The sequence below is a fragment of the Lampris incognitus genome, chromosome 17 (assembly GCF_029633865.1).
Source record: "Lampris incognitus isolate fLamInc1 chromosome 17, fLamInc1.hap2, whole genome shotgun sequence".
In the NCBI taxonomy this organism is placed as follows: Eukaryota; Metazoa; Chordata; class Actinopteri; order Lampriformes; family Lampridae; genus Lampris; species Lampris incognitus.
Window position 1 is genome coordinate 37975371 of NC_079227.1, and position 21871 is coordinate 37997241.

The window sequence follows — 21871 nt, forward strand, 5'->3', positions numbered from 1 at the left end:
AGGTTTTATTTGTCCCCCAGAGGGGCAACTGCTGTGCAGCAGCCGCAACATTTCGACGCACAAACGCTCCACGGAACACATGAGGCAAATACAACATGTAGTGAGGAGAACAGAGCCAACAAAAAGCAATGCAGCAGTGCACAGTGTTGACCCAGGTGGAGCTGGTGCTACCTCTTACTGTTGGCTGAGGGACTGAAGGAGTGTTTGTATCTATTAGTTTTGACTACTGGGTGTTTGAAGCGGGAACCACAAGGCAAGGTCTGAACCTCTGGGTCTGAACCTCTGGGTCTGAACCTCTAGGTCTGAACCTCTAGTTGTGAACCTCTAGGTTTGAACCTCTGGGTCTGAACCTCTAGGTCTGAACCTCTAGTTCTGAACCTCTGGGTCTGAACCTCTAGGTCTGAACCTCTAGTTCTGAACCTCTGGGTTTGAACCTCTGGGTCTGAACTTCTAGTTCTGAACCTCTAGGTCTGAACCTCTGGGTCTGAACCTCTGGGTCTGAACCTCTAGGTCTGAACCTCTAGTTCTGAACCTCTGGGTCTGAACCTCTGGGTCTGAACCTCTAGTTCTGAACCTCTAGTTCTGAACCTCTGGGTCTGAACCTCTAGGTCTGAACCTCTAGTTCTGAACCTCTAGGTCTGAACCTCTGGGTCTGAACCTCTAGTTCTGAACCTCTAGGTCTGAACCTCTAGTTCTGAACCTCTGGGTCTGAACCTCTAGGTCTGAACCTCTAGGTGCAGGGGGTGGGTGCTGTCAGACAGGATGGGTTCTGCTTTCCTTAACATCCGCTTGTTACATAAATCAGACAGACTCTTCTGTTGGGTACCTGTGATGCTGCCGCAGTCCTTTATCACCTTTGTTTGTGCATTTTTCTGTTCAAGATTGAGAGAGGCATACCAACTAATAAACGAAAAAGTAATAACCGGCTCAATAAAAGATCTGTAGAGCAAAGTCCACAGAGACCTTTCAACACCGAACGTAGCCAACTTCCGCAGACAAAAAAAAGGCACCGTTGGCTTTTTTTGCATTGATATCATAATCAAAGTTTAGCTTGTTATCAAGTATAGTGCCCACGTACTTGTATGACTCAACAATTTCAACCTCATGACCATTAATCTGTCCTGTGATGGCCTGGCAGCCTGTCCAAAGTGTCTCCCCGCCTGCCGCCCAATAACTGCTGGGATAGGCTCAAGCATCCCCGCGACCCTGACAGCAGGATAAGCAGTTTGGACGATGGATGGATGGATGGACCATTAATCTTAGTGTTGACCGGGTTGGAGGGATTACGTCTAAAGTCAATACACATGTCTTTGGTCTTACTCACATTTAATTCCAAAATGGCTCCCTGACACTATTCGGAGAAATAGTCTATGACAGGACCATGGGACATTTCATTCTCCTTCAGCAGACTCACTATCACCGTGTCATCTGCAAATTTCACAATGTGATGATTTTTGAACTCACCGCGGCAGTCATTACTGTACAGGATGTATAGGAGAGGAGAGAGGACACGGCTCCGAGGGGAGCTGGTTGATGTGGAAGTCGAGCCAGGAAAGCGTCCATTCAACTCTCGCTCTCTGAAATCTGTTGGTGAGGAAGTCCAAAATCCATCCCAACCCAAAACGTTCCACAAGCTTCTGCACTAGCAGGTGAGGCTGTACGGTACTGACGGCTGATGAGAAGTCTACGACGTTTGTCAGGAACAGGAATTTTCATTGCATTGTTCTTGCTTAGCAACGTCTCTGCTCATTCCTTATGTCTACTAGCCCAAGGCCACAATCACCAAAGCGCCTAAAAGCACAAGCAGCTTCCAATCTCAGCATCATTACACATATGCAGTGACATGTAAACCAACAGCCCCCCCCATCTCTCTCTCTTATGTCAGTTTCTTTCCCTGTGTGTCAAACGTATGATCCCCCAACATCCTCATGCACACCACTATTTTCAGCAGGACTCAGCCAGTCATGCAGTTTGGTATGTGAAACGGGCTGGTCCCTGAGACGTGGTATCAAGTAAGAGACAGTTCTAGTGCAGAGCTAACTTTAACACCACTACACAGACACCTACACAGCCCTCTGGGAGTCCACCGCCTGCCCTGCCCGGCTTGACCCTGTGCTTTTTGGCCAACTTTATCATCGTTCCTCGGCCCAGGCTTCCTTCCTTTGACTTTTCACAAGCCTTCGACATGCAGTCCTGTGCCAGGTGTGGGTTTGTGGTCTACCCGGCCGAGAAAATCAACTGTATCGACCAGGTAAGACAGCAGGAACTTTGTGTTGATCCGTCAGCGGGGAGTCTAGTTTCCCAACCTCTGGTCCAAAATACTATTAAAAGCAACACAGAAGTTGCATGAAGTTCTTAAAATAAACAGACATTTTGGAATGTCGCTTCTAATGTTCATGATTTTATATAATGGTTTATGTCCGCGATCAGCTTGTGTTGTATCTTGAAATATACAACAAAATGGGGCAGGTTTAAACAACGTGGGCACCAGGCAGTTTAGATTCGTTATGATTTGCATAAGAAAAGTAATTTAAATGGGGGGAAAAAAACCAATGAAACTAAAAAAAAGCCCACAAACTTAACTTTGACAATATTTAGCAATCTAATAATGATATAATCAAACAGAATGGTCATACCCAGTAGATCGTGGTTATGAAATATGAGAGACAGGCAGAAAATACAAGTAAGTCAAGTTCATCAGTATCTCATTAGGGTGTATCTGTCTAATTTGACCAACACACATGTGAAAGGAATTGTTTCTCAGATGCAGTATAGGACCACCACGGTATAAAACGTGTTATTTTAGAGGCTAAACCGCGGTAAAGTTTGGCGTTCGATACAGTGAATCACCAATTCTACAGATGTAAGAACACATTTGTGCACTCATGCCAATGACAGACTATCAACGCTGCCATTACCTTGACTTTTCTCATTGAAAGCCGCATGTATAAAGCCCATTCCCTCTGTCAGCCCATCCACATAATGCATCACATCAGCAGCTACCAGAGTCACATTTCCTCAGTTAGTCATCTGAATTCAGTTATGACTGTGAGACGATGATGAGCGCTGTACTTTTCTCATCCCCCCCCCCCCCTATCAGAACTGGCACAAAGCATGTTTTCACTGTGACGTCTGTAAGATGGTCCTGACCGCCAACAACTTTGTCAGCCACAAGAAGAGACCCTACTGCTCCGTGTGAGTACCACCCTCCCCTTCTCAGACCTCACCAGCAGACGATCGGGCCTCCTGGTTTCTACATAACCTGTTTATCGTTTGCTTGGGATGTTTTTTCTCAGCTCACCTTTCGAAGCAACCTCATCCAAAATGATTATATGGTAACACTTTAGTATGGGGAACATAAAAAAACTTAATTACTAGTGAATTAGTAATGATCAAGATGTCACTTTAGTATGGGGAACATATTCTAAGTAACAAAAACTTAATTTAGAGTAATTTAACACTATGAACACTTGTAGTTTTGTGTGTTATGTAAGAACAGACCATATTCATTAAGTGTTAGTAAGGGAGAATAACTCTTCTTGTGGTACTACCACCTTATAAAGGCCATACTAAGCAAAGCATATTGAGATGGTACTACTAATAAGCAATACTTCTGAGGTTATAGAGGGAAAACTCATAGCTAATGGCTTACTGGTTGTATAATAAGGCCATGCAGAATAAGGCATTAATGAGTATGTAATAATGACCAATTAAGAGCCAATATGTTGCTAATTTGCATGCTCATAAGCACCTAATTAATGGTGACTACGTTCCCCATACTAAAGTGTTAACGATTGTATTTCTACAACTCCACCCTCCAGACACAATCCGAGGAACAACACCTTCACAAGTGTCTACGAGACGCCCATCAACATCAACGCAAAGAAGCAAAGCAAGGCGAGCAGCGAGGTATGTCGACGGCAATGTCACATGTGAAAACACAACACTGACAACAGCAGACAAAAATGTGTCGGCCAAGTCAAGCGGAGGTCTCTGGTTGCCACACGTCGAGGTCACCGGCCCAGCCGTGGCTGGCATCATGGCTTCCAACCATGCTGTGTGGATATGGCATTCATTACATAGTATGATTCCTGTATTAGTTGTTGTAATTCAGGCTAGCCGATGGAGATTGTGATGTTTTATGGAGGTGGTTGAGGAAATACGCGTGTATAGTTGAGATGCCGCACCTGTTAAACCTACAAATACTTTAAAGTGAAATACCAGTACACGGGTTAGTCTTTAAAGTCAGGCAGATGGTGCTTTCATTTCCTTTGGTGTAGTTAGCTTTTAAAGGATCGGTCAAAACGAAACCAACGCAGGTTACCCTGACGGGAGTGGAGATGATAAGGTCAATTGACCTACATGCATGCATGCACGGTAAGAAATCAGCAGCTTGCCAGGGTTTCACAGCCATATCTGTGACGGCCAGGCTGCTTGTAAAGGCCGAGGGGCCTCGATATCGCTCTTTATGAGGGAGCGGAGGAGCGACAGAAGGTTGTCTGGACCTTCTGGATACATGGTGACCACAGAGGTTTGGAATGGAGAGTAGATCAGGGGTTATTTCTGTGCTTGTGACACAGCCTCGACCCCCCCCCCGTGCTTGTCCACGCTTTAGGGTACTAAAATTATGCCCCTAGAAAAACAGCTTCACCTCCCTTCCTCTCCTCTGCCTCGCCAGCTGTTCCTGTCCGTCCACCGGCGTGTCCGTGTTGGTGTGTGTATGTAATGCCGAGGCCATGCAATGCTTTTTGCTCATGTTGGCAATGGACTGGTAGCAGGCACATTGGCTACTGCTAGCATACTGAAAAGCAGCCAGACAGCTTTAGAGTTAGTCACCAGTTGGGATCAGGTCAAACGTCAGATTTTGGGACTTTGTTCCATCCACGTTATCTATCCACCTGTTCCTGATACCCAACTACTTCCTTTCAAAATGTCAAGCTCCAGTGCTCCGACAAATTATTCGTCACAAGATTCCCTTTTAGCTCTTCCTATACCTACCGGTGTTTTAATGGTTGTTCAGAAATTGTTTTTTTTCAGCCTCAGCATCATTCCAGAATAAATATAAATATAAATATTTATATTGTGAAATTAGCACTAAATTCTGGCCCTGTCTGTCGCGGCATCTGATTTGCCTTTGGCCACACATAGTTATTAATTTGGCCACACATAGTTATTAATTTGGCTACACATAGTTATTAATTTGGCTACACACAGTTATTAATTTGGCCACACATAGTTATTAATTTGGCCACACATAGTTATTAATTTGGCTACACAGTTATTAATTTGGCCACACATAGTTATTAATTTGGCCACACATAGTTATTAATTTGGCCACACATAGTTATTAATTTGGCTACACATAGTTATTAATTTGGCCACACATAGTTATTAATTTGGCTACACATAATTATTAATTTGGCTACACACAGTTATTAATTTGGCTACACATGGTTATTAATTTGGCCACACATAGTTATTAATTTGGCTACACATAGTTATTAATTTGGCCACACATAGTTATTAATTTGGCTACACATAGTTATTAATTTGGCTACACACAGTTATTAATTTGGCCACACATAGTTATTAATTTGGCTACACATAGTTATTAATTTGGCCACACATAGTTATTCATTTGGCTACACATAATTATTAATTTGGCTACACACAGTTATTAATTTGGCTACACATGGTTATTAATTTGGCCACACATAGTTATTAATTTGGCTACACATAGTTATTAATTTGGCCACACATAGTTATTAATTTGGCCACACATAGTTATTAATTTGGCTACACATAGTTATTAATTTGGCCACACATAGTTATTAATTTGGCTACACATAGTTATTAATTTGGCCACACATAGTTATTAATTTGGCCACACATAGTTATTAATTTGGCTACACATAGTTATTAATTTGGCCACACATAGTTATTAATTTGGCTACACATAGTTATTAATTTGGCTACACATAGTTATTAATTTGGCCACACATAGTTATTAATTTGGCCACACAGTTATTAATTTGGCCATACACAGTTATTAATTTGGCCACACATAGTTATTAACTTGGCTACACATAGTTATTAATACCAGCTCACTAGTGTCATCCAGCATACACACACGAGCTCTGATTGTCTTGTTCGAAGCTGAAAATGTAAGAGTTTAGTGAAATATTCAGGACTTAACACTAATTGTTCTCTGTGTACTAGTCACAGCTTTGACATAGTGCATGTCAAGCCAGTGAAACACCTGGAGCTTGTTTTTCCTTTTCTTTCCTTCGCACAAATTTCTTGTTGGTGTCATGATGCATTGAGCATTTCTTTTCTACAGTCATGGACATGTGTGTGTGTGTGTGTGTGTGTGTGTGTGTGTGTGTGTGTGCACATTTGTATTTGCATGTGCTTACTATGTAGAGGATCATGCAGAACTCGCTCTGGCCTTGGCTTAATGCTTGTCGTCTATGTGCACCCGTAGCTGAAGTATCGTGAAGATGGTGAGCGCTTTATGTCCACCTTCCACTATGACATGCGATCCATGGAGCTGGAGAAGGCTCGTCTGTCCCGTGAGATGGCCAGCCAGGTGAGCCTCAGCCCTCTTCGTAGGCAGCGAAACTGGCCCTGTCCATCTGTTTGCTCTCCCCAGAAAAGGACAAAAACACAGGCTGCCATATTCTGGGTGGAAGGCCTTTCAGTCATATACCATGCCACCTCTCTATCCTGTATTTCCTCATTACCCCTGACATGAGGGGGTTGTAAAAAAAAAAAAAAAAAAAAGCACCTCCCTGTATGAAGCAAAATTGGAGCTTGGTGAAACCACAGATATGAGTAGGGTTGCCAACCGTTCTTTAAAATAAGGAATCGTTCCTTATTATATATCTATATGTGTGTGTGTGTGTGTGTGTGTGTGTGTATAGTGTAAGGCACATTATATTTGTTATGCCCGCGCTGCCCCATCCATCCAACCCCCATCCCTGTCCCCTGTTCCTTATTTCCATTGCAAGGAGTTGGCAACCCCAGATATGACACCAGGTGGCCAGTACTTAGACGTGAGTGGTGTTAGAATATATTTGATGTTAATGGTCAAGGAGGACAGTCAGGGTAGAGGAGCATGGTCTCATTATAGGTCTCATATATGTACAAATGTTGGAGAATGGACTTGTAGCTACACAACAAACCTCACCTCCTATCTGTTCGTTTGGATTTGGATGTGTGCTATGTGTTCTCACAAAGTTCAAAGGTACAACGACCAAGGCGGTCATTTTGACCGTTTTGGATTTTCAAAGTTTAATAACTTTGTGAGAGAGAGAAAAGATACAGACCTGCCGCTCCCCAAATGACCCTAAAGTAGTATATATTTGCATTAAAATGAGTTTTAGATCAATTGCACGAAAAAAAGTGATGATAAGATCTACCTAAAACGACCACGAGCGGTCAAAATGACGGCGCGTAATTTGCGCGTCATCGTGTGCGTCATGTCAGTATTTATGACGTGTGTCGGTGGCGTCATTTCCTTCGCGAAGTTCGTTGCTCTGGCCTAGAACCACACTAGCGCCCTCCAGTGGAGAGAAATAGTCTACACTTGGTGTGTGATTATGTCCCAACATGTCTGGTTACAGACGCACCGTGACTACCACCGAGGCGCTGCAGGATTTACAGGCGTTGGACAGCGGCCATTTTGAATTGTTTGAAAAATAGTATTAAAGTTGTTAAAATGTTAATTTTGGTGTCAGCTAGTTTCATAACAAACACACTAACATGTGTAATGCATTAATACCTCAACTGGGAATTTATCCTGACAGAATATAGAGTTTAAAAACCGACGGTCATTTTGACCGCCCATGGTCGTTCTAATAGTTTTTAAATTCCGGTCGTCGTTTGGGGCTGTTTCAATATTTATTTTCAGTTCTTTTTTTCTTTCTACATGTCAGGTTTTATAGGCCTTGTTACGTTTGTTAGATTAGCAATATGTGTTTTCCGTTTTGTTTTTCAGGAAATATTTTCACTTTTTCAGTTTCGCTATTCAAGTTCGACCATGTCTCTCGGAAGTTTAAATTGTTTGAAAATAGTATTATAGTTGTTAAAATGTTGATTTTGGTGTCAGCTAGTTTCCTAACAGACACACCAACATATGTGATGCATGAATATCTCAGCTGGCTGTTTATCTTGACACAATATAGAGTGTAAAGGGCGGCGTCATGTTGGGTCTAGTGTGAGGTTAAATTGAGAGTAGTGGTTCTGTCAGTGTCATGTGATTTCACGGAGCCTCTGAAGGCAACGTGACCAGGAAGACTGGAGCAGAGGATGCTGGTTCCTGTGGTAACTGGCACTTGGTCTCCTGCAGGCCTACCAGTCTCAGTCTGAGTATGCAGCGCAGCAGACCTGGTACTCCGGCATGGTGACCAACCAGGAGATAGTGAGGGTGTCCCAAGCCCAGAACACCATCAGTGATGTGAGTACCTCATCTCATTTACATATCTTTATTTACTTTATTTGCACAAAATAACAAAGCAGGGGACGTGTGAAATAACAGTGAAACAAATGAATTGTTGAGGAGAGGATAAAAACTCTGTTGGGCTTATAAGAAGCCCTTCCCAGGAGAAGAGGCGACGCACCAGCTAACCAGACAACACAGAAAATGAAGACAAACTCAAACACGCAACAATAAAAAGGAGGGGGAAAATAATCATGAAGAAGAAGACAACGTCGAAGACTGAATTAAAATACAAATGTAAAAAGGGGAGAGAGAAGCAAACTAAAGTGAAATATAGGACAATAGCCAACATGAATGTGTGTGTGTGTGTGTGTATGTGCACTCAAGTTACTTTTATTACTAAAAACAGTTTTAGGTTAAGTAGGGATGTGGGTTCAGATGTGAGATTTTCTGGACCTGATTGCAAGCTGACAGAGTAGAAGAAGGGTAGAAGAAGAGTAGAAGAAGAGTAGAAGAAGAGTAGAAGGGTAAAAGAAGAGTAGAAGAGTAGAAGGGTAATAGAAGAGTAGAAGAAGAGTAGAAGAAGAGTAGAAGAGTAGAAGAAGGGTAGAAGAAGAGTAGAAGGGTAAAAGAAAAGTAGAAGAAAAGTAGAAGAGTAGAAGAAGGGTAGAAGAAGGGTAGAAGAAGAGTAGAAGGGTAAAAGAAGAGTAGAAGAAGAGTAGAAGGGTAAAAGAAGAGTAGAAGAAGAGAAGAACAGTAGAAGAAGGGTAGAAGAAGGGTAGAAGAAGAATAGAAAGGTAAAAGAAGAGTAGAAGAAGAGTAGAAGAGTAGAAGAAGGGTAGAAGAAGAGTAGATAAAAAGTAGAAGAAGGGTAGAAGAAGAGTAGAAGGGTAAAAGAAGAGTAGAAGAAGGGTAGGGAGACTAACATTTTCAGCATGTCTGCTATTGTAGGTATGTACCTGAGAGTTCTGTTGAAAGAGCTTTTTACAACAACATCAAGTTCTTACCAGTGCCACCTCCCCAGCCAAGCTCTTAGTTTTTACATTTTAGTCGTGATACCGTAAAGACTTTAGTGTAGCATGAGTTGTCAGCCAAGGACTCAAGTGCCCTTCTATTCCTAGTTCCAAAAGTTAATATCATGAATGCCTGGTGTCTCCAGTGGTGGTCGTCTTGTTTTGGAAAGGTACCATTTTACACATAGCAGAGAGTGGGACTAATACTGCTACAGAGGGTGACGGGGCTGCTATATGATGTACAAAGCTGCTTTCTGCTTCCTTGACAGGTGAAGTACACGGAAGAATATGAGCAGTCTAAAGGAAAAGGCAGTTTTCCTGCTATGATCACACCTGGATATCTAGTGGCTAAGAATGCCAACACCTTAGCCAGTAATGTAAGTGGACTCTGTCAACCTGGAGCGGTATATGTGTGTGTGTGTGTGTGTGTGTCTGTGTGTGTGTATGTGTGTGTGTGTGTAATGTTCATGTGATAGTGATGATGAGCGTGTCTACATATGCCGGGCATATGCCGCAAAGCTCTGGAAGCTCTGGTAGTATTCTGACCGTTCATTTGCAGCACACAGGTTTGAGCGTTGGCAGAATCTGAGTTATAACCACAGACATAAAGGCTGGAATCTTCTTGCATACATTGGTAGTGCTAAGGAAATGGGAATATTGGTATTTTAAAAGATTCCCAAGAATAGGGAAAATCATACTCAAGATTTTGCATTCTTTTAAAATGCTTGAACTGAAAATGTGTCATCGCCCGGCTTGGTCGGGCATCCCTACAAACACAAATGGCCATGTCTGTGGGTGGGAAGTGTCCTGGCCGCTGCACTAGCACCTCCTCTGGTCGGTCGGGGCGCCTGTTTGGGTGGGGAGGGGGAATAGCGTGATCCTCCCAACGTCCTCCTGGTGAAACTCCTCACTGTCAGGTGAAAAGAAGCGGCTGGTGACTCCACATGTATGGGAGGAGGCATGTGGTAGTCTGCAGCCCTCCCCGGATCGGCAGAGGGGGTGGAGCAGAGACCGGGACGGCTCGGAAGAGTGGGGTAATTGGCCAGGTTAACAGGTTCATGTGATTCACACATGACATTTGTGCAGCATATGGTGTCGACGAGGCTTTAATGCTGTTAGTTTGGGCTGGCATAATTTTGAAGCATATACGGCAAGTAATAGCTGTCACCAGGTATTTCTGCATGTCACTGTTGCCGGATGACCCATGAGAAGATGATAACACCGAGTGTGGTCCTTTTCTTTGCAGCTGAATTATAAAAAGGGACACGAGGAGAGAGTGTCAAAGTACACTACGTTTGCAGACCCACCCGAAGTGCTTCTGGCCAAGAGTCAAGGACAACTCACGAGCAATGTATGTTTTTCCTTATGGGAAGATGTCAGATTGTACCAGCAGAACAACAAATAACACAACACACCACTCCAACACTTACCTCCAGAAATGCACTGTTAGAGGGAATGCTGCTGGTTCCACGATATGTTCCAGGGTAACTCCGCCTTGGCAAGCGAGAGTGCATACTGACACTCGTTTGATTTGCCCTTTTACAGATTTATTTGTCATTCATGGAAAAGTTAAAACGAAGTAAAAGTTGATTTTTGTGGTTTAACATTAGATCGTATCACTCCTCTAGTATGCCTACACTGAAGAGTATGAGCAGCAGAGAGGCAAGGGCAGTTTCCCTGCACACCTCACTCCTGGGTACAAGGTGACCAAGAAGGCCACTGAGCTGGCTAGTGATGTGAGTAGTGAAACACACACATACACACACACACACACACACACACACACACACACACACACACACACACACACACACACACACACACACACACACACACACACAAGATTAGAGATGTTAGAGCTATTATCATCCCCTCTTCTACTCCCTTTTCTACTTACCCAACTCGGCCATCATCAACTTTGGATTGTTTCTCCCCACTCATATCTATGGCTCTGTTAGCGACAGGCGTTGGTAAACATCGGATCACAAAGAGCTCTGATAACGACTCCTAGAGGATAAATGCTGAGTCTCATCACCAGCCAGTCAGACTAGTTTGGTCTAGCCAGAAAGGCACGAACTGAGGAAGCCTCTTGGATGAGAGGCGAAACGTCTTCACGGATATATACCAAGTCCAGTCGCACTTGATTCAACTCCTTTGGATAACCATGACCTGGATGAATGAGAACATTCACAGACACTGTTTCTCTCCTGTTTCTCTGCAAGTCCTCATTGATGTGGTAGGCAGTATGAATCTTTCCTCAAGCCCTGTATTTTACCAACTTCCCTGCTTAAGAATGTACTTGGGCCTATTGATCCATGCCTGGTCTCTATTATAAATAGCTCCTTGCTATCTGGTTGTGTCCCAGTTTATTTCAAACATGCAGCTGTTCAGCCTTTTTTGAAAAAACTAACCTTGATCCAAAAACTATATATGTCTATATCTAAGCTGCCTTTTAGCTCAAAAGTGTTAGAGATAGTTGTTGCCAAACAGTTCACTGCTGTCTTGACTGCACACAGCATTTTAGATAACGTCCAATCTGGCTTCTGTCAGAAGCGTTCCACTAAAATCTCTCCAATGACATATTGATGTCTTCTGATGTGGCCGAATGCATTGTTTTGGTGGTGCTAGATCTTAGCACAACCGTTGATACTTTAGATCACAGCATCCTGACTGAAAGGCTTAGGCAGTGAGTGGGTGTCTCTGGGAGCGCCCTGGACTGGCTCTCCTGTCTCTCGGATAGGAGATTTTCTGAGTCACTTGGTCCCTACATGTCTGAAATTGTAACTCTTTCCTGTGGTGTGCCTCAGGGTTCGGTTTTGGGTCCTATATTATTTGCTTTGTATATGATTCCCTTTGGTCACATTATTAGAAAATTTAAAGGTATCTCATATCACTGCTGATGATATTCAGCTGTATGTCTCTTTTAAGCCTGATAAGACTGACAAACTGTCTGTTTTGTACAATTGTCAGATTGCCATTAAGGACTGGATGGCCAACAACTTTTTTACAGCTAAACGCAGATAGGACTGAGGTCCTTATCATTGCTTCAGATAGTGTAGTTTCAAAAGTTGCTCAGTGTAATGGGTCTCTTCCTTCAGCTGTACAAACTAATCTTAGAAATCTTGACATTATTTTTGATCATGCTATGTACTTCGATCAACATTAAATTGTTGATATGTTTTTTTTTCCCATTTAAGAAACATTGCTAAACTCAGGTTTGTTGTGTCACAACCTGGGCTAGAAATTACTATTCATGCTATCGTCCCAGCTAGACTACTGCAATTCCCGCTTCACCTGCCTCACCAAGTCCTCCCTGGGGTCCAGGGAGAGGATAGTCCAGGGATGGTCCAGTGTTCTGGACCATCAACAGATGGTCCAGAATGCTGCTGCAAGGCTATTGACCAGGTCTAGCAGGACGACTCACATTACACCCATTTTATCTTCTTTACATTGGCTTCCCATCAAGTTTAGGATTAATTTTAAGGTTCTTGTTTTCACATAGAGAGCCCTGTATGATCAGGCACCTGCGTACATCTGCGACCTGCTCCACCAGCAGTAGGTTACTCAGGTCTTCTAACCAGGGCTTATTGGTTGTCCCTCGCACTTGTTTGAAAACAAAAGGTTATCGTGCATTTGAAGTTGTGGCTCTGATCCTGTGGAATACTTTACCTTTAGATGTACAATCTGCGGCCTCTGTTGATGCCTTAAAAAGCAGCCGAAGACCCATTTATTCAACTTTGCCTCATGCTGTCTAGTGTTTGTAGTTTTTTTTGTTTGTAAGGTCTTTTGTTGCTTATGTTTTATTGTTTGCTTCTTTTTTACTGTGTTATGGTTTTTATTTTTGGCAATCTTACTCTTTTCGAGCACTTTGTGACCTTGTACTGTGAAAGCTTCTATACTAAATAAACTACTTACTTACTTACTTACACACACACACACACACACACACACACCTCTGCCACAAAACATTTGTAAATTGGTTGTTGACCATGTCATTGCCCAATCAGGTGAAGTATCGCCAGACATATGAACAGGAGATGAAGGGTAAAGTCAGTGCTGAGGCTGGAGCCGCGGAGGCAGCACATGCCAAAGAAAATGCAGAGAACTTCAGCCAGGTGAGGAAATTCGCGTTTGCATTTGCAGGAAAGCCACTGGGTGTTCACTGTAAGCATCCCTCTAGAGACGAACTCCGCAGTAAGTGTCGTCCCGTTCGCAGATTGCCTACACCGAGCAGTACGAGCAGCAGAGAGGGAAAGGGAGTTTCCCTGCCATGATCACCCCTGGCTACCAGCTGGCTAAGAAGGCTCAGGAGCATGCCAGTACTGTGAGTATAGGACTGCATCTGGGCGATGTCCTCCTATTTCTAGGTGAATCTGTGAAACATGAAGTTTCATACTGTGACCCCGCTCTTTCTGCATTCGCTTAGGTAAGCCCGTGCAAGCGGATATAGTAGTTTAGCTGTGCATCAGTGTATATTCGTCACAGACGCTTTTGTCAGAAACATTACAAGCATTGTGGACTCAAGGGTGTAAAATCCATCAGCCTCGTCCATCATGCAGATCCCTGTCATCGAAGGGTAGAATAGGAGGCCAGGGAGACAATGATGAACTGCAATTCCATGTTGTCACCCCCCAAACTCCCTACTCTGACTAAATTAGACTTGTGCATGATGTATATACATTTGGCAATATATCTAGGGGGCCACACGCAGGGATTCTGTGCTGCTTCTGCGGCCAATGAATCATCCATCTAAGCGCCCCCCTTTCCTCATCTGTCCTTGTCCAGCTGAAATACAAGAAGGACTTGAACAAGATGAAGGGGACGTCGCATTTCCACAGCCTGACATCAGAGGACAACCTAGCACTGAAGAACGCCTGCAAAATTAACAAGATTGTCAGTGAGGTAAAGTGGTCAGATGGAGTAAGCTTGAGATAAGGGTGCATTAACACAAGAGCTTTGGTTCGCCTTAACTTTGATTTCTTCTACACCTTCACTGATCTGTATTGTATTGTATCGTATTATACTGGTGCAATGATGACCTGACTAAAGTGTCATGGGGGTTTTATAGTCAAGTGTTTATTTCTGAATTCTCTGGTGTAATTTATTAAGAATTAATATGGTTGATGTGCTTTCATTTGTGTTGGAAGTTTGTCAGAAGTATGGGACGAGATTTTTTTTGTCCTTAATATTTTTTCTTCCGAAACACCAACAATACAGTACAAACAAAACAAAAACAAAAAAACACAAGCAACTTTTTTTCAATTTTTTTTTTGAAGTGACGAGATTATCGAAAATCTACACTGTTGGTGTGTGTGTGTGTTATTTACTACGCACATTACTACTATCACACAGGTCTGGAATATCGAGCAGGCCGTCTCATCACCTGCCAAACATGCAGCTGCCTGACCTGCATTCCCAGCATTTCAGGCATGCCTCTGGCGGTTTGCTCATGGGACATCCAGCAACGCCAATATTCTGTCACCGCACAGACTACTTATGACAGCACGTCAGTTTTAGAAGAAAGAAACACGGAAAGATGAGTCCCAAAATATGTGTTTTATGCTTTTCTTTGTCCTGACCTCTAACAGGTGGAGTATAAGAAAGACTTGGAGAATACAAAAGGTCACAGCATCAATTTCTGTGAGACGCCACAGTTTAAGAATGCTGTGAAGGTTGCCAAGTTCACCAGCGATGTAAGCGCCCCACTGCACAATGACAATATTCAATAAAAATGACAATATTCAATAACAGCATAATGCTGTCAGAAATATGTCACGACATAGAGCATACGTAGGGGTTGATAACAAAAGAACAGATAATAACAAAGGTCGTGAGCTTATAGATGAGGCCAGACATAAAGATATGTCATTGTCAGGGCATCCGGGTAGCGTAGTGGTGACCTCCGGCTTGGTCGGGCGTCCCTACAGACACAATTGGCCGTGTCTGTGGGTGGGAAGCCAGATGTGGGTATGTGTCCTGGTCGCTGCACTAGCGCCTCCTCTGGTCGGTCGGGGCATCTGTTCAGGGAGGAGGGGAATAGCGTGATCCTCCCACGAGCTACGTCCCCCTGGTGAAACTCCTCACTGTCAGGTGAAAAGAAGCGGCTGGCGACTCCACATGTATGGGAGGAGACATGTGGTACTCTGCAGCCCTTCCCGGACCAGCAGAGGGGGTGGAGCAGCGACTGAGACGGCTCGGAGGAGTGGGGTCATTGGCCAGGTACAAAAAGAGGGGAAAATACAAAAAAAAGAGAAAAAGATACACCATTGTCAGAACTAAAATAGGGGTAGGGACTCTTTCAAATCTCCCAAATGAATATCTCACTACTGACATATCTCACTACTGACATGTCTCACTACTGACATATCTCACTACTGACATATCTCACTACTGACATATCTCACTACTGACATGTCTCACTACTGACATATCTCACTACTGACATATCTCACTACTGACATGTCTCACTACTGACATATCTCACTACTGACATATCTCACTACTGACATGTCTCACTACTGACATATCTCACTACTGACATATCTCACTACTGACATGTCTCACTACTGACATATCTCACTACTGACATATCTCACTACTGACATGTCTCACTACTGACATATCTCACTACTGACATATCTCACTACTGACATGTCTCACTACTGACATATCTCACTACTGACATATCTCACTACTGACATGTCTCACTACTGACATATCTCACTACTGACATGTCTCACTACTGACATCGAGGCACTGCATGAAAACTTCAGTATGCAAATATGAATGAATATGAAAACATTTCCTATCTAAATGTTTCGACTGGTTACAACTAATTCTGCATGCTGTATATTGAACAGAATAAATACAAGGAGAAGTACACCAACCACATGAAGGGCCACTACGATGACTCGGGGATGGACAAGAAGACCATGCATGCCATGCAAGTCAGGAAGCTGGCCAGCAATGTGAGCCTAATCCACACATGTCTTATAAGCACTGTTTAGAGAGTGAAGGTTACAGACTGTACTGGGACTGAGTCTTCCTTTCTAAAGACACTTGGGCATGTTGTATTTCCTGTTTCTTGAGCTGACACGCGTGAGCAACATTTTCCAAAATTAAACCTATATTTGATTTTCTGTAACCTGTGTTAGCATGGGCAGTACAGTAGCGCTGTGGTTAGCATGGTCACCTCACAGCAAGAAGGTCCTGGGTTCGAGCCCCGGGGTAGTCCAACCTTGGGGGTCGTCTCGGGTCGTCCTCTGTGTGGAGTTTGCATGTTCTCCCCGTGTCTGTTTGGGTTTCCTCCGGGGGCTCCGGTTTCCTCCCACAGTCCAAAGACATGTGGGTCAGGTGAATCAGCCATACTAAATTGTCCCTAGGTGTGAATGTGTGTGTGTGTATATGTGTTGGCCCTGTGTAATGGCCTGGCGGCCTGTCCAGGGTGTCTCCCCGCCTGCCGCCCAATGACTGCTGGGATAGGCTGCAGCATCCCCGTGACCCTGAGAGCAGCATAAGTGGGTCGAATAATGGATGGATGGATGAATGTTAGCATTTTTCATGAAAACGAGACACGTGGGCGTCCGGGTGACATGGCGGTATTCCGTTGCCTACCAACATGGGGATCACCTGTTCGAATCCCCGTGTTACCTCTGACTTGGTCGGGCGTCCCTACAGACACCGTGTCTGCGAGTGGGAAGCCGGATTTGGGTATGTGTCCTGGTTGCTGCACTAGCGCCTCCTCTGGTCAGTCGGGGCACCTGTTCAGGGGGGAGGGGGAACTGGGGGAAATAGTGTGATCCTCCCACGCGCTACGTCCTCCTGGTGAAACTCCTCACTGTCAGGTGAAAAGAAGCAGCTGGTGACTCCACATGTATGGAAGGAGGCATGTGATAGTTTGCAGCCCTCCCCGGATGGGCAGAGGGGGTGGAGCAGAGACCGGGACGGCTCGGAAGAGTGGGGTGATTGGCCAAGTACAACTGGGGAGAAAAGGGGTGGGGGGGGAATTGCAACTTGTCAGTTGTGTGGCAGACGTAGTCTTGTCGTGTGTTCCAGATCGCTTACAAACAGGGCTACGACCAGGAGAAGATGGAGCAAGGGGAATACAACTACCCCGCCACCATCACCCCAGGCTACCAAAGCCAGAGGAAACTGGACCCGCTGAAGGACGTGAGTCTTAGCTCAAAGTGGTAGCATGTTTTCATTACAACTTTTAGTCTGTGGAAACTTTACAGATGAGGATATAATGAGGCACAGAAGGGGAGTCATTATTATTTGGCAAAATGATTCGTTAACATCCATCAATCTTCCTCTTCATGCAGAAGAACTACAGACAACACATTGAACAGGTCAAATACAGCACAGTGACAGACACACCTGAGATCGTCCAGGCCAGAAAGAACGCCCAGCTTGTCAGCAATGTAAGTCGGTCTTACCCTTTGTGCACACAAGTGAGTCAGTTGTCAGCAATATAAGTCTGTCTTACCCCTTGTGCACACAGGTGTAAGTATGTCTTACCCCTTGTGCACACAGATGAGTCAGTTGTTAGCTAGGGTGATCCCAACATGAACACCTGGGTTCAGAGCACAACTAGGAACACACACCTCATATGCAATTCAATTCAATTCAATTCAATTCAATTCAATTCAATTCAATTCAATTCAATTCAATTCAGTTTATTGTCAGTAAAAACAATGTGCAGGCACATGTTAAAAATGAAATGAAGGCTGTGGCTTCACCAAACAGTGCAAGACAGACACAGACAAACACAGTAAACACAGTATAAGGTATACACACATGAAGACCAAAAGCTAAAATAAGTTAAAAAAGAGCTGGAGTACAAAATATTTAAAAATATCTACAGACATTCAGTGGGTAGCCAGGTTCAGGTGGGCAACAGCTTGTGGAAAGAAGCTGTGTTTGAGCCTGGTAGTGCGGGCTCTGAGGCCCCTGTAGTGCCTCCCAGAGCGCAGGGGGGAGAACAGTCCATGGTTGGGGTGGGTGGGATCTCTGCTGATGCTCAGACCCCTTCGAAGGCAGCGTTTGTGATATCTTTTATGGCTGGGAGCTGGGTGCCGGTGATATGCTGGCCCACCTTGACGACCTGCTGCAGAGCTTTCTGGTCTACTGAGGTGCAGCTGCCATACCACATGAGATGCAGCTGGTCAGGATGCTCTCTATGGTGCAGTGGTAGAAGTTGGTGAGAATTTTGGGGGATAGACAGGCGCTCCTCAGCCTACTCAGGAAATGCAGGCATTGTTGGGCCTTTTTCACAAGGGCCTGGGTGTTTAATGTCCAGGAGAGGTCCTCGCTGATGTGGACTCCAAGGAATTTAAAGCTGGAAACACGCTCCACTTCCACCCCATTCATGTGTATGGGGGAGTGGCTGCAGCTTCTAGACCTCCTGAAGTCCACAATCAGCTCCTTCGTCTTCTGCATATTGAGGACAATATTGCTGGTAGTACACCATGATGTGAGGTGCTGAATCTCGTCCCTGTAGGCCGTCTCGTCATTGTTGGTGATACGGCCAATGACCGTGGTGTCATCTGCAAACTTAACTATAACATTTGAAGGGTGAGTTGGCAGGCAGTCATGGGTGAAGAGGGAGAAAAGGAGGGGGCTCAGAACACAGCCTTGAGGGGCACCTGTGCTGAGGGTCAGGGTGGAGGAGGTGTGGTCACCTAACCTAACAGACTGAGGTCTGTTGGTCAGGAAGTCCAGGATCCAGTTACAGAGGGAAGGGCTGAGGCCAAGGGAGAGGAGTTTTGGTGGTTTGGTGGTTAGTTTGGCGGGGATGATAGTGTTGAAGCCAGAGCTGTAATCTATAAACAGCATCCGGATGTATGTGTTGTTAAGTTCAAGGTGGGTCAGAGCAACGTGCAGGGCAGTGGCAATGGCATCCTCAGTAGAACTTTTGGGACGGTAGGCGAACTAATGTGGGTCGAATGTGGGGGGATAATGTTTTTGATGTGAGCCAGAACCAGTCTTTCAAAGCACTTCATGGCAATAGGGGTGAGTGCTATGGGTCGGTAGTCATTCAGACATGTGGATGTTGGTTTCTTTGGGACAGGAATGATAGAGGTGGTCTTAAAGCATGCTGGGACTATGGATTGGGACAGTGAGAGGTTAAATACAGGTGTGAAGACCTCAGCCAGCTGGTCGGCACATTCCCGGTAGACCCAACCCGGTATGCCGTCTGGTCCGGCAGCCTTCCGTGTGTTCACTCTGCGCAGTGATTCTCTGACCTCTGCGACTAATAGAGTGAGCACCTGGTTTTCTGGGTGGCTGGGGATTTTTGTGGCCGGGTCAGTGTTGTCCTTGTCGAAGCGGGCATAGAAATGATTTAGCTTGTCTGGCAGGGAGGCATCATGGACAGTGGGACCGCTATTGGAGCTTTTGTAGTCTGTGATAGACCGAATGCCTTGTCACATTCGCCGGGGATCAGAGTTATTGTGAAAGTGGTCCTGTATTCGTAGAGAATATTTATGTTTGGCTGTTCTGATGCCCTTTTTGAGGTTTCATCTGGCTGCGCTGTAGGCCTCACAGTTACCTGACTTGAATGCTGCATCCCGGACTTTCAGCAGCTGCCGGACCTCACTGGTCATCCAGGGTTTCTGGTTTGGAAAGGTGCGGACTGATTCTTTTGTTGTGACACTCTCAGTGCAAAAGTTAATGTAGGCTAGTATGGCAGATGTCTGTTCATTAATGTCTATACAGGAGCCATAGGTAGCTGAATGTGCAAAAATACTCCGGTCTGTGTTGTCAAAACAGTCCTGGAGTTCAGAGACTGCTCCTTCTGGCCGGACAGTGATTGTCTTTACTGCTGGCTTGATCCGTTTTATTAGGGGTTTGTAGGCTGGGACCAGGAACAGGCAGAGGTGGTCAGAGTGCCCCAGATGAGGGCAGGGAGTAGCTTTGCATGAGTCCTTGATGTTTGTATAGAGATGGTCCAGGGTGTTTTGTCCCCTAGTGGGGCAGGAGACATGCTGATGGAATTTGGGCAATACAGCCCTGAGGTTAGCCTGATTAAAGTCACCACCTATGATAAAGGCATTGTCCGGGTGTTCGGTCTGTTGTCTGCTGATGGCACATTGTAGCTGCTTAAGTGCTACCTTAGCATTAGCATGTGGGGGGATGTATACAGCGGCAATGGTAATGGCCGTTAGCTCCCTGGGCAGGTAAAAAGGCCTACACTGAATCATAAGCAGCTCGAGATCAGCAGAGCAATGCCTTTCAACCATCTTTATATTGTTGCACCAAGAGTTACTGACATAAATACTCAAACCTCCTCCGCGGATCTTGCCGGAGTCCGCTGTCCTGTCGGCACGGAAGGCTGTGCGGCCCGCTAGCTCGACTGCTGAGTCGCTATGTTGCTGTTGAGCCAAGTCTCCGTAAACATCAGCAGACAGCAGCTCTGCAGCCTTTTCTGAGAGGACAGCCTGAGTCTTATCTCTTCCATCTTGTTAGCTAACGACCGGACATTAGCCATGAAGATGCTGGGGAGGGAAACTTTGAAGAGAGTGCTACTTAGCTTAGCATGTAGCCCGCCTCGTTTCCCCCTCTTCTGTTTATGTTGCCGACAGGGGGCAGCGTTTCCAGGGGGAAATTGTCCGTGATGGTGGAGGGAAGTGAGTAATCCGTTCTGAGGTTTAACACTTCCTGACGGCTGTAGAAGAGAGCATGACCTACACTTGTAAATACACTTAAAACTAACGTATAAATAATGTAGCGAATTCGGGGGGGGGGGGCAACCACAGGAACTGCCGCAGCCGGGACGCGAACCCGTACCTCTCGCACCGCGGGCGACATCGGACCATTTAGTCAAGCGGTTAGCGATGTCTCCCGCGGTGCGGGTGATACGGGTTCGCGTCCCGGCCGCGGCAGTTCCTGTGGTTGCCCCCCGAATGCGCTACGATAACAAAGAAAACGCAACACTGAACATGGAGCGTCCAGCGCGCCGCCATCTTGCACAGCACTGTGAGTTGTTTTGCTCTTAGTAATGAGCACTGAAATGTAGTGTAAGCGTTCGTTGTTTGTGTGTCCTTCAGCTCAACTACAAAGCAGACTACGAGAAGACAAAGCATCAGTACACCCTGTCCCAGGACATGCCCCAGATTCAAAAAGCGAAGGCCAATGCCGCTCTGTGCAGTGACGTGAGTTATCACATGGCCAGAATAACAAATGGTCATCACACACTTGTATTTGCTGGTTTTTGTCAACACGTTTGTGATCACACACTGTCATTTTGTTGCTGTTGTTGTTGCAAATGGTAATACTTTGTTGTTATTTCAGATCAAATACAAGGAGGAGTGGGAGAAGACCAAATCCAAGGCCTGCGATATAGGCGTAGACACCCTGACAGTCAAAGCGGCTAAAGCATCCCGGGACCTAGCCAGTGATGTAAGTAACCACAAGCCAA

General features: G+C 45.0%; 1 protein-coding gene across 2 annotated transcripts in view; it reads left to right on the forward strand.

Moving 5' to 3' along the window:
• The first annotated feature begins 2185 nt into the window (after positions 1-2185).
• Positions 2186-21871, forward strand: part of nrap (nebulin-related anchoring protein) — a 60969-nt gene continuing 41283 nt past the window's right edge. For both annotated transcript variants that reach the window (XM_056297434.1, XM_056297435.1), the window contains exons 1-17: positions 2186-2251; positions 3101-3195; positions 3822-3909; positions 6485-6589; positions 8351-8458; positions 9723-9830; positions 10700-10804; positions 11082-11189; positions 13461-13568; positions 13670-13777; positions 14239-14355; positions 15042-15146; positions 16314-16421; positions 17509-17622; positions 17775-17873; positions 21501-21605; positions 21745-21852. In XM_056297434.1, the coding sequence (XP_056153409.1) occupies positions 2186-2251; positions 3101-3195; positions 3822-3909; positions 6485-6589; positions 8351-8458; positions 9723-9830; positions 10700-10804; positions 11082-11189; positions 13461-13568; positions 13670-13777; positions 14239-14355; positions 15042-15146; positions 16314-16421; positions 17509-17622; positions 17775-17873; positions 21501-21605; positions 21745-21852 (1755 nt within the window). The remainder of the gene's footprint in view (positions 2252-3100; positions 3196-3821; positions 3910-6484; positions 6590-8350; positions 8459-9722; positions 9831-10699; positions 10805-11081; positions 11190-13460; positions 13569-13669; positions 13778-14238; positions 14356-15041; positions 15147-16313; positions 16422-17508; positions 17623-17774; positions 17874-21500; positions 21606-21744; positions 21853-21871) is intronic.